Source organism: Rhinolophus ferrumequinum, chromosome 19, assembly GCF_004115265.2.
Source record: "Rhinolophus ferrumequinum isolate MPI-CBG mRhiFer1 chromosome 19, mRhiFer1_v1.p, whole genome shotgun sequence".
Classification (NCBI taxonomy): domain Eukaryota; kingdom Metazoa; phylum Chordata; class Mammalia; order Chiroptera; family Rhinolophidae; genus Rhinolophus; species Rhinolophus ferrumequinum.
In genome coordinates, this window is record NC_046302.1 from 41,329,998 (window position 1) to 41,342,260 (window position 12,263).

At 52.1% G+C, this 12,263-nt stretch overlaps 1 protein-coding gene across 4 annotated transcripts in view; it reads left to right on the forward strand.

Annotated features, from left to right (window-relative positions):
- MAPK4 (mitogen-activated protein kinase 4) overlaps positions 1–11,649 on the forward strand; it is a 133,763-nt gene extending 122,114 nt beyond the window's left edge. For 3 of the 4 annotated variants that reach the window (XM_033087324.1, XM_033087323.1, XM_033087325.1), the window contains exons 3-6: positions 3,367–3,511; positions 4,985–5,146; positions 7,558–7,759; positions 10,556–11,649. In XM_033087324.1, the coding sequence (XP_032943215.1) occupies positions 3,367–3,511; positions 4,985–5,146; positions 7,558–7,759; positions 10,556–11,252 (1,206 nt within the window). In that variant the 3' untranslated portion in view covers positions 11,253–11,649. Of the gene's footprint in view, positions 1–3,366; positions 3,512–4,984; positions 5,147–7,557; positions 7,760–10,555 lie in introns of those variants that run through there. The other variant, XM_033087327.1, reaches the window with a different exon arrangement.
- The last annotated feature ends 614 nt before the right edge of the window (positions 11,650–12,263 follow it).

A 12,263-nucleotide genomic window follows, 5' to 3' on the forward strand; every position in this document is an offset into this window, starting at 1 on the left:
TGGATGAGAAACGCTATCCAACTGCCTCCCAGTGGCACCTCCAGAGCCAGCTTCTCACTGGGAACACCAAGGGACAGGGTGGCAGGAGGAAAGGGACACCTGGGAAACGGAAATTCCAGTTTTGCCCCTTGCATGCTGAGAGAAGGCCACAAAGAATTACAGAATGTTGGCTTCGTGTCTCATCAGAGCAGTGATGTCTTGCAGCCCACAAGATGCACCAAGCGTGTGTCCTGTCCCACCCAGTTCTTCCTCTGTCAGCCTGCGGATGGGTAAACCCCCTGGAGACCAGGTCTGATCACTGAGGACAGGGTCCTTCACATACCAATGGATCTGAAACGATCCTCTCTGCAGGCTCGGGCAGGAAAGCCATATGAGGACTTCTGTGCAGCCAATATACTTACAGATGTATGAGCCCTTCTGATAAAATTGAGTCTCCACTCCTGGGTATTCTTTAAAGAGTTTTTTTTATTCTAGAAAATTCTGACTTTCACCCCATCCACTCAACGGAAACTCCTCTCTTGAATTTAAATCGCCAGTGTCATGTTGTGTGCCCCCGTGCCTCTCCCACCCAGACACCCAGGGCTCCTCTCAGCAGAGAGTAGGACCCTGGGCTCCTGTGTCTGCCCCACCCATCCATGAAGGGAGCCACCCCTGTGTTCCCATCCCCTCTCCCCCAGGGCTCCTCTTGCTTCAGAGCCTGGCAGAAGACACTTCCCAGATTCTCTGTCCTGTGGCTTCTGAAACACATCAGTAAATCCCCTTTATGTGTCCAAAGGGCTTGAGAGACAAGAAAGCACAGAGAAGCAGCTAGTAGTTCACAAAAATCCAGCAGATTCTTGGTTTTCATTTAAAGGTAAGAAAGCGCCAGGGGTTAACTTTCTCAGCTGCAACCATGGCCGGGCTCATCGTTCTGGCCCACATGCAGCCTCGCCCAAACAAACATCTTTCTTTTACTTTCAGGGCAGGTGTTTCAGAAGCAGCCCCCCACTTGTTTTCAGCTCTCAGATGCTGCAGATAGGCAGGTCCCTAAAGGACTGCTCATTTACATATCAAGGAAAACTTACCTTAAGTCACCTCCCCTCTGGGTGATCTCGGCTTTAGTCTTCCTCCGACAGTCTCAGCCTCTGACTGGAAAATAAATCATACCATTCTTTATTTATAACCCACCCACCCAGAACTGACGTTCTACAGACAGTTTGGCTTGCCTCTGTAATTTTTAGAATTAAACTTCAACCCCTAACAAACTTCTGTATATACAACACTGTGAATGAGTCTAGATGCATTATGCTAAGTGGAGGAATTTAGACTCGAAAGGCTACATACTGTGATTCCATTTACACAACATTCACGACATTCTCAACAAGGCAAAACTAGAGAGACAGAAAATAGTGGTTCCTAGGGAGCTGGGCTGGGGGTGGGTGACAAGAAGGGGACACAGAATTGTTCGCCATGATGATGAAATTGTTATATTATCTTGATTGTGACGGTGGTTGTGCTTTTGTCAAAACTCAGAGAACTATACACTAAGAAGGGTGAATTTTACTGTGTGTGAATTATACCTCAATTTCTTATTCATTCATTCACTCATTCCACAGCGTTTATGGAACACCTCCTAGGAGGCAGACTTGGGGCTAAGCAATGAGGAAAATGGGCATCAGGGGTGTATAGTCTAATGGTCCGGAAAGTGGGAGACTTCAGTGAAGTAAAGAAACAGTAACAAAACGGGGACACTGGAGCTCCTGGGAGGGACACCCAACCTCATCCCAAGGACTCAGGGAGCTGCTGAGAGGAAGCATCCTGAGTGACTCAGCCAGGTAGGGCAGTACGGGTGAGAACGTCCATCCATGGAATAGACACATGCAGATGCTCAAAGGAGAGAGAAAGAGGGGTACATTTAAAACATTGTAAGGAGTTCATTTTGGTGGGAGCATTGAGGCCGGAGAATAGTCATTTCTGGCTAAGAGGTGTTTTTCTCTTTTCCTCCTTCCAGTTTGAGGCCCTACTCTGAGGAAATATGTGCTACGGAAGAGAGAAAATTGCTGTCATAATTTAGGGCTCTCAAAAGCTTTTAACCACTTAATAAATCTTTGATCAACAAAGGGAGAGATTTCGGATTAATTGATCAAAAGCTCCTGAGTACTTGGGCTTCCTAACTTTTCATCTGTTCTAACCTGGGTCTGTGATGCTTTTCACATCAGTAAAAAGGAAAATTCGAATGCTAAATGGGGAATGCCATCAGCAGATCACAAGACCATCCCTAGAATCTCACATTGGATCCCCTCTGTCTGAATTGTTTCTGTGAATCCCAAGTGGGTCTATTTTCTCACTTTAGAGAGACTGTCCAGGTAATCCAAATGGACATTTCCCAGGTTTCACTCTTGGGCCAGCTTTCTGAATTACGTAGAGAACAATTTCCAAATTGCCGTGTTGACCCTTGAACAACGTGGGTTTGAATTGTGTGCGTCCACTTACACACTGAGTTTCCAATTGACTCTCGCCGTTGCAGTTCAAACCTGCGTTGTTCAAGGGCCAACTCTATGCAGAGGGCCACCTTAAGTCATGCGTGAATTTCCAATTGTGCGGTGGTCAGCACCGCTAATCCCCACATTGTTCAAGGGTCAACTGTAGTTTCCTATCGGTGCTAAAATACCTGTGTCATCACTATAACTCTTAGCGGGGGGTTCCATCCCAGACCACAAATCTTTGAGCAGTGGCTGAAATCAGCTAGAACATCTATCCCCCAAAAGACATTCTGTACAACTCCCGGAACCCTCGGGGCCAACCAGAGCTGTGTGCACCCTGCCATTTAGGGCTGCTTCCCTATGCCCTTCATCTGCATCCATCATGAAGCCGGCCTCATCCATTCTCAGCAGAGGCTTGGCATCGGGTGTTGTAGCCCCATTAATTCTAACCATCAGCACCAAAGCAACTGTCTTGATTTCACATCTCTATTTCTGAGATTCAGTCACTGGATTAATAAAATTCCAGTGTCTGAGCATTACTCTGTTGGTGGTGATAATGAACTAGAGTATGGTTCCCATTTATGTGTTTTACTAGGTGAGGGCAGATTTGTTTTGCGTAGTTACATCAAGTTGAATGGGAAATCACTCCTTCTAAAATATTGGTGTCCTGCATCCCTTTCTACACAGGAGAATCCCACCAAGGTTTTGAACCCCACAAACAAGCCTGAGCCCCCTTAACCAGGCCTCTGTTCCCTAATGCTCCTTCCAGATCAACAGGAAAGGATCAAGGGTGCAAGGATCCTGAAAGGGGTCCTGTGTCCAGGTGAAGAGCAAGGAGAAGAGACGTGGGAGGGAGGGAATCTGCACGTGACTAATCGCTGGAACCGGGGATTTCACCTTCCAGGGTTATCTGTCAGAAGGCTTGGTAACGAAGTGGTACCGCTCACCGCGTCTGCTCCTGTCGCCTAACAACTACACCAAAGCCATCGACATGTGGGCTGCCGGCTGCATCCTGGCCGAGATGCTCACAGGAAGGATGCTCTTTGCAGGTAAGTCACTAACCGAGCCACCTTCCTTCTCCACTGACATCGTTCCAGAAGAAGAGAGGACTGAGTGCAAAAAACCACACTAATCACAAAATACGCTAGCCTTTCTCTTGGAAATAACCTCGGCACTACTTGGAGGCACCTTACTGGCATTTTAAGCAAAATATTAGAGAGGCTAAAAATAACATTTTGAGGACAGAACTTTCAAAATCGAGTAACCACTTGTATTCAAACACATGGAGATTTGAAAACACCCACCCTACACTTTTCAGCCCCTTTCTTTCTCCATTGTCCCTGCCACTGTGAGCAGTCCATCTGGAGGGCTTATTTGGAGAGGGGGCCCCCCCAAGGGGCACCCAGAGTTCCTGAAATGACCCTCCAAGAGCCCACGATAGAGAGGAGGAACTCCTTGAGAGCAGACCCTGATGCTGTAGGCACTTTCTGGGTTGGTCTTCACAGCATTGGCATATGCTTAGTGCCACGAAGGGCATCGTGGGGGGTGGGGGTACAGAACAGCCCCCTCCTGGACCTCCAGCTTCTGGCAGACTGGAATCCCATGAGAATCAGGGGTAAGGGGTGGGCCCTCTGTGCAGCGGGATGAGTCAGGGGGACTCCTTGAGGAAGGAGAGGCTTGGGTGAGGATTCAACCTGGTAGAGCTAGGTGGAAAGTCTACTCATACAAAAGGAAAAATAGAAGTAATTAAAGTAAGAGTGGCCTGGCGGTCAGAGCAGCACAGCAAGGAGACAGCCCCGACCCACACCAGCAGTGCCAAAGCTCTGATACAGAGCTCAGTGGCTGCCTGGGTGTAGAAGACGAGCTGAGTTTCTGAGATGCTTAAAGTCTGATGCTTCTTACAGATGAGCGTGGTATTCATTCCCAGCATCCAGCACGATGCTTGGCAGGGAGAAAGTGCTCAATAGCTAATTATTTGTGGAATGAATATATTCTTGACTCCATCCTAGTCCACAGACCCAGCATAGCCTGTCTTCTTCCTTCTGCCCGAAGGAGCTCTGACAGAGGCACTGTGCTCAAGACACATCCCAAACCCAATTTGTTATTCCTGATTTTTTTTTTACCTCCTACCTGGAATCCTAATTGGAAACCAAAAGATAAGACTCATTCCTAACCTTAAAATCACTTCCTTCCCCAACCTAGTAAGGTAGCAGAGAGGCATATGGGAAGGAACATTTAGAAAGCCTTGGACCAAGCTGTTCCTGTCACTTTGGTGCTGACTGACTTGGTGTATATCAGACTACTCCATTCCGGAGGCAGACACAAATGACAAAACCAAGCCCCAGAGATGGCAAGCAACTTGCCCATAGTCACACAGCAAATTAGTGGCAGAGTGAAGACCAGAGTTAGGGCCCCTGGCTCCCAGCCCAGTGCTGCTCCCAGGCCTCCTGGAGCTGCTTTGGGGCTTCTACTCATCCAGTCACATGGGCAGCACAATAACCCTCCGGTGTTTGCCTCCCCAGGAGCTCATGAGCTGGAGCAGATGCAGCTCATCCTGGAGACCATCCCTGTGATCCGGGAGGAAGACCAGGACGAGCTGCTCAAGGTGATGCCTTCCTTCGTCAACAGCACCTGGGAGGTGAAGAGGCCACTGCGCAAGCTGCTCCCCGAGGTGAACAGTGAAGGTACCTGAGCCTGACCGCCAGGCCAGCATCTGGAGGCCGCACTCTGGCATCACTGTGGGGGCGGGAGCAGGTGGTCTCCTTCCAAGAGGACCAAGCATAGTCCCTAGACAATAAGTGTTTCTGACTTAAGGTAAAGCCAGTACCATAGCAGGTAAACCTGAAATCTCCAGGCCTACTCAGCTAGCAGTGTATTCACTGCTGACCTTAAGTCCAGACTAAGTGGGGGAGTCTGGGGGCGGGCTCTGCCCAGGACCCAGGCTGTCCGAAGGGCTGCCATCTTCAACACAGAGCTCTCAGAGTCCCCTGGACACCAGCTTCCAGCTGAAGCCAGGGGAAGAGATTGCAGAGACTCTTGCAGGAGGTTTTCATGGGTCAGGCCTGGAAATGGGGGGGTGTACTCATCACTTCCACCCCCGTTCCATTGGCCCCAGTCACACAGCCACATCTAACTGCAGGGGAGGCTGGGAGACGTATGCCAGTTGTGTGCCAGGTGGAGGGGGGGCTTGCGTGGAACATGACTTTTGCCTTGAAGCATGAGAGGGGCCGTCATGGAGAAGAAAGAACAACTCCCTAATGTGGGGGGACCACAGAGGGCAGAGCAAGGCTAGGGTAGAGGTTAAAGGGGGCAGATTTAGGTTTGATATAAGGAAGGGCTTCCTAACATTTGGGTTTCCCAGAAGCACCTGGGCGCCTGCCAGAGGACCAGCTGTCAGGGAGAGGAAAGAGAAGACTCGCATTGTTAGCGTCAGTGCAATGCCCTTTGGGATTGGCACTTTCCCGCTTCAGGGTTTGCCGGGTCTTTTTTAATCTTCATCATCATCTTACTCATGGTGATGATACCTGCTATTTAACGCTTTAACTCTCCATTTCCTTGTCAAAAGGTCTAGGGTCATAGACGGGGCTGAGCGAGGGGCCGGAGGCCCAAAGAGGCAAAGCCGTGGCTGGCCCAGCCCGGAGCTGGGCTGTGCACTGCAGTGCCTGATCCTTCCCAGGCCCGAGAGTATGTGAGGCTGATGCCATCTCAGGTCTGCAGCCCTGGCTCAGAAGCATGCCCCTGAGCCCCAGAACGTTTGGGGGCGATCGGAGCCACTACTACTGAACTGATCTTTCGGTCTAGCGTTACACAGCAGCGCCGTGTCCTCCAGGGAGGCCAGCGACCTTCAGATTCCATCGATTTCCTGAATCATTGATGGATTTTCCTGCAAAGACATCCAGGGCTGGTGTGAGGGACAGGGGAATAGTATAGGCTGAGGCCCACCCAGGAGCCCCTCTGAGGGGACAGCGGCCTGGGCCTTGAGCTGCATTCCTCTCTTTGCACGTGGGCTGTAACATGATTAGCCAACTCATGATTTAAGTGGATCCTCCAGCGCTGAGAAGTAATACAAACCTCCAGGCTAGACCTTGCCCTGAGATAACCCAGGGCTGAGCTCACAAGGCAGATGGGTACCCCTACCCTGCTCAGGAAAACGGGCACCAGTAGCTGTGCCCAGAGCATACCCCTAACACCCTAGTGAAATTTTAATATACGTTCATGCTGGTTGGCAAATACCTACTGCACACGTTTCTGAGTGCCCCTCCCTGTCCCCAGGTTCCAGATGCCAGGACCTCCCCTTGGTCTAACCCTAAAGGGTTACTGCCTGGCACAGTAAGTGCGGTATCAGCCTGGTGGTGAAATATTTTGAAGCTCAAGCCTGCCTTTATTGGTCAGACCTCCAGGGACGACATATGGTAGAAAGAGTCCTGGTCTCAAAGTAGGAGCGCTGGGCTGTCAGACCCTATCCCCGCCTCCCCACCTCCACTGACCCTTCCCACAGAGGCTTTTTACTGCTGGACCTAAAGGGAGCAGGCTCCCCTGCCCACCCAGCCGGACTCCACTGGAGACAAATGGTAGTAGGTATAGAGATACCCCAGCTCCTTCCACAAGTGGGGCCAGCTCTGTGGCGTGTGCCATGCTGACTCCTGGAGGACCCCAGTGGCACTGAGCCCCAGGTACCCTCAGGAGACACCTGCTCATTGGCAGAGCCTCCACGGGGTTCGTCCCCCTTCCCTCCCACTGTGCTTCCCGGGATCACTACCACGTAGCTACCTCCACTCCATTCCTTGTCTCTGGAGAAATCCAGCCTGAGGCAAAGTTCTAGATCCGGACCTCCTGCCACCAACTTTGAGCAAGTCCCTTCCCCCTTTCCGCCCCACCCCGGGCCTCTGTTACTTCATTGGTGACGTCAAAAAATCAGCATCTGCTCTGGATTTGTCACTGGGTGATGGTGAGGATCATAAGAAAGAAAACGGCTGAAAACCTTTTCACAAATGGAAAAGTACAAACAGCAGGGAACATCACCATGGTGAGGGGTCTCTTTCTCAGCCTGGCAGGGGCAACAAATGACCATCATGTGCCGCTGTGTCCCCCACAGCCATCGACTTTCTGGAGAAGATCTTGACCTTTAACCCCATGGACCGCCTAACAGCCGAGATGGGGCTGCAGCACCCCTTCATGAGCCCGTACTCGTGCCCCGAGGATGAGCCCATCTCGCAGCACCCCTTCCGCATCGAGGATGAGATTGATGACATCCTGCTGATGGCCGCCAACCAGAGCCAGCTCTCCAACTGGGACAGGTGCAGTTCCAGAAAGTTCCAGCCCTGGAGTCTGGAGCCCACATCCCCATCTTCCCATTTCTATTTTTGCCTCTGATCCTCCGTGACCTTCCCCTCTGTCTCCCACGTTGTATAGGCCAGGGCGCTTTCCCCAAATTACCTTTCTGCCTTTCTCCTGTCCCAATACTCCCAGTAGAAGACGAGCCGTGTCTTGTGTGTGGGAGTCAGGGGCCTTCCCCTACGTAACAGCCACCATCAGCTTTCCTCCCCACCCTGCATTTACTGAACACAGGGCTCACTGCCCTATTCGGCAAGCATTTCATGAGCACCCACTGTAAGAGCTGACTTCTAGTAGGCTGGGGATTGGCCCTAGAAAAGTAAACTGCAGCAATACAAGACAAGGAAGCAATGCGAAATTACCACTACACGACACATCCGTGTGGTTCCCGCCGGGAGATTCATACCTCCTGAGACTGCCCTGAGGGGAGGTGGCATTATTGTTATTGCCTGTTGGCACACGAGGAAGCCACAGCTCAGAGAGGTTAGAGATGGGTACTGTGTCACACAGCTGAGACCTGGCCCACGTGGGGTCCTCCCCAATCTGTACCCATGTCAGACACTGCTAAGCAATCACAGGGCTGTTTCCTGCTAAACTGGGCTGGGCCTCAGAATCCTTCTCAACACAGTGTGCCCAGGTGTCACCACCAAGGATTCAGAGTTGGGCAGAAGATACTTTTTTAGCCCACCTCCACATAGGCATGTAATGATCTCTTAGGTCTCTTCCTGGTCTGATGTTCTTAGATCAGGCAGCTAAACATTTAGGCATCACCATTGCCATTCCTGGGAGGGACAGCTAGCTAATAGCTCCTCCTTTTAGAAATAAAGTCAGGGGCTTACCAGCTAGGACTCCAAGGGGCCTAAGTGAGAGCCCCACTGTTGTGTGAATGTGACAGCTAGTTACATAAGTGACAGATGAGCAATTTCTCCTTTTCTGTCATTTGACAGAGGATGGCTTTCAGATTAAGGAGGCCCTCAGGGAGGGTCAGGGCAAAACGTTGCTATTTTTGGACAGGCTCATTGGTTTGTCGTTGTTGATTGTTGTTATCAAGAGTTGCCAGCAAAAAAAAAAAAAAAAAAAAAAAAAAAGAGTTGCCAGCAAATGGAGATGAATGAAAACTCACTCTTCTGCCGCTCCCCCACCGCTCGTGCTTGGCCTGCTCTTGACTGTGGTCCCTGCATCCCCTCCCTCTCCACTCCACAGTATTTGGGGACTCAGTGAGGTTCATCCCACGCTTATCGAGGCTGTGGCATGGAGTTGGTGCCAGGAAAGACTGTAGCAGGGTTTCTTTGGCGCCTGCCCATTTACTCTGACCACTTCTAAACCTGATGCGCCTCTGCTCCCGACCTTTCCCATCACACCTGCATGAGGGAGGGGGACAACAAAGGCGAGGGCGCACCTGTCCTGCAGGAAGGGTCAAACTGCTTAACCTCTGGACACCAGTGTCCTCATCTGTGAGGCAGGTGGTAACACTGACTCCACACGGTTGCCGTGAAGACGACAGACAACTGAACGCCTGGCCCTTGGTGTGTAGCAGACAAGGGTTAGGGCCTTCACAAGCTCTTCCTCCTAGAAATAGCGGCAATTTCGGGGCCCCTCGTGGGAGGAGGCATGTTCACCTCTGGGAGTGACTTGCCCTAATGGCGTCCCTGGAGAAGCAGGCAGTCCTGGGCCTTCCCGTGTCTCGCCAGCCGTACCGTGTGCACCGCAGCTGCACGTCTGCCCTTCCCCACCGCCACGCCTGCCTGCCGTTGGTGTGTTCGCTTTTCCTGTGCGAGCACTAGGCCCACTGTTACGTAAAGAGCAGGTTGCTGGTTGATGCCTCTTCTGGGCTCCTTGCCTTCCCCAGCACCTCCCCCCCCCACCCCCCGCCCCGAAAGGTTCTTCACAGAACACCTGGCCCAAGGAAGGGAGGGCTCAGCCTGAGCTGACGGCTGGCCCTCCTGCCCTCCTGCCTGTCGTTTGCTCTTGGCTGGGTGACTTCGCTGTCTACTAACAGTGGAGGAAAGTTGACAGAGGGCAGAATTCCAAGGATCTTCTGAGGTGTCTGCAATCTTTCCGCCCCCTGCTCTGCATCTATGCACGGTGCTGCCAGCATCCAACCAGACCCACTAGGGCAGCAGTTCTCAGCCCTGTCCGAACCTTAGGCACACCTGGGGAGGTTTTAAAACCATGCTGATGGGGGCCCCATCCTAGATCTACTGACTTGGAACTGGGGGTGTAGGGCAGGCGTAGAATTTTATTTTTAATCCCCTCAGGTCATTCTACTCTGAGCCAGGGCTAAGAAGCATTCATTGGGGCCCTGCAGCTCCAAGTGTGGTCCCTGGACCAGCAGCATGGACTTTATGGGGGAGCCTGTTAGAACTGCAGACCCCAGCTCAGATCTACTACTAGCTCAAGAGCTACATTTGAACAAAGTGCCCAGGTGATTTATGGGCACATCAGCGTTTGAGGAGCACTGCATAGGTGCAGCCACTAGAAAGTAAATTCCATGAAGACAGGGATTTTGTTGTTTTGTCCACTGCTGTGCCGGGTCATGCCTAGAACAGCGCCTGGCACACAGTAGGGATTCAAGGAATATTTGTAAGGTATTGAATGAATATAAAAGAATACAAGGGTTAAGCCAATCAGCCCCTCTACCTGAGCCCTGGAGGCTAGCCATTATCTTGTCTCATCACCCTCCCACCTTGGGGGGTGATGGCAGGAGCTGGAGGGACTGGGCCAGGGGTCCAACTACCATCATTTCTGTACCATCGCAGGTACCCTGTGAGCCTGTCATCAGACCTAGAGTGGCGGCCAGACCGGTGCCAGGACCCGAACGAGGTGCAGCGCGACCCGCGCGCGGGCTCGGCCCCGCTGGCGGAGGACGTGCAGGTGGACCCGCGCAAGGACTCGCACAGCAGCTCCGAGCGCTTCTTGGAGCAGTCGCACTCGTCCATGGAGCGCGCCTTCGAGGCGGACTACGGACACTCCTGCGACTACAAGGTGGGGTCTCCGTCCTACCTGGACAAGCTGCTGTGGCGCGACAATAAGCCGCACCACTACTCAGAGCCCAAGCTCATCCTGGACCTGTCGCACTGGAAGCAGGCTGCTGGCACAGCCCCCACCGCTGCCGTGGCTACGGACGCCGGAGCACGCGAGGACGAGCCCGCCAGCCTCTTCCTGGAGATCGCGCAGTGGGTCAAGAGCACGCAGGGCGGCCCGGAGCGCACCAGCCCACCTCCCCAGGATCCTGAGCGCGGCCTGTCTGCCTCTCCGCCCTGCTGTCCAGCCCCCGTCGACGGAGGCGCTAGCCCCCAGTTCGACCTGGATGTGTTCATCTCCCGCGCCCTGAAGCTCTGCACCAAGCCTGAGGATCTGCCAGAAAATAAACTGGGCGACCTCAATGGCACGTGCATCTCCGAGCACCCTGGCGATCTCGTGCAGACGGAGGCCTTCTCCAAAGAAAGGTGGTGAGGGTGTAGGGGGCACTCCAACAACCCCCCACCGCGCGCCAGCGGGAGGCCACCCGAGAAAGCCAGGCCTGGCAGGAGGAGGCCACCGCCCGGGCACCTCCACCACCCCATCCACCCCTCTCTGCTCCCTGGGGGTTAGCAGAACGCAGGAAGGATCCGAGGAGAGGAACGGCCATTTCTTAAACTGCCTTAATAACTAGCCTTTAATCTCTGGGAGCGGGTTTGAACAGGAGTCTAATTTGGGGGTTGATCACTTTCCCAGCCAAGAGGAGGTCCTTGCGTTTTATGAGTGGTGGCCTGCAGGAAAGAAACGTGTCTTAGACAGCAGTCTGCAGGCCCTGCCTGTGTGGCTGGGCGCTGAGGAATCTTGCAGGCGTGGTCTTGAAACCAATCTGTCAACTGACGGATGACGAAGGACAGTGAGACTCAGAGAAGCAGAGTCTAGCCAGTGTCAGGGCAAGCCTTGAATCCTAGTCTCCCCGACCCCGGCTGTCTATCTACTCTGTACCATGTTTCCCCGAAAATAAGACCGGGCGAGACCATCAGCTCTAATGCGTCTTTTGGAGCAAAACTTATATGACTGGGTCTTATATAATACAATATAATTTAAGACCGGGTCTTTAATATAATGTAATATAATATAATATCGGGTCTTATATGATATAAGACTGGGTCTTATATTAATTTTTGCTCCAAAAGACGCATTAGAGCTGATGGTCTCACTCGGTCTTATTTTCCGGGAAACATGGTAATGTCTTCCTCTGCTGGGATCATACTGGCTTTTCAGTCAGAAAACTTAGTCCAAGAGGTGTCTTCCGTGTCCATTACAATCTGACCCATTCAACGATGTTCCTTTGTTCAGAGCAATGTTTCTTATTTTCCCAAATTGGAAACTGAGTCAGTTTCTTTCCCCTAGTCACCAAGCATATTTTTTTCTGGCTCCTCAAGTATGTAAGTATTCTCATTCGCCATGCCCTTGTATTTGCCTCACGCCTGCCTGGTCTGAAATCTT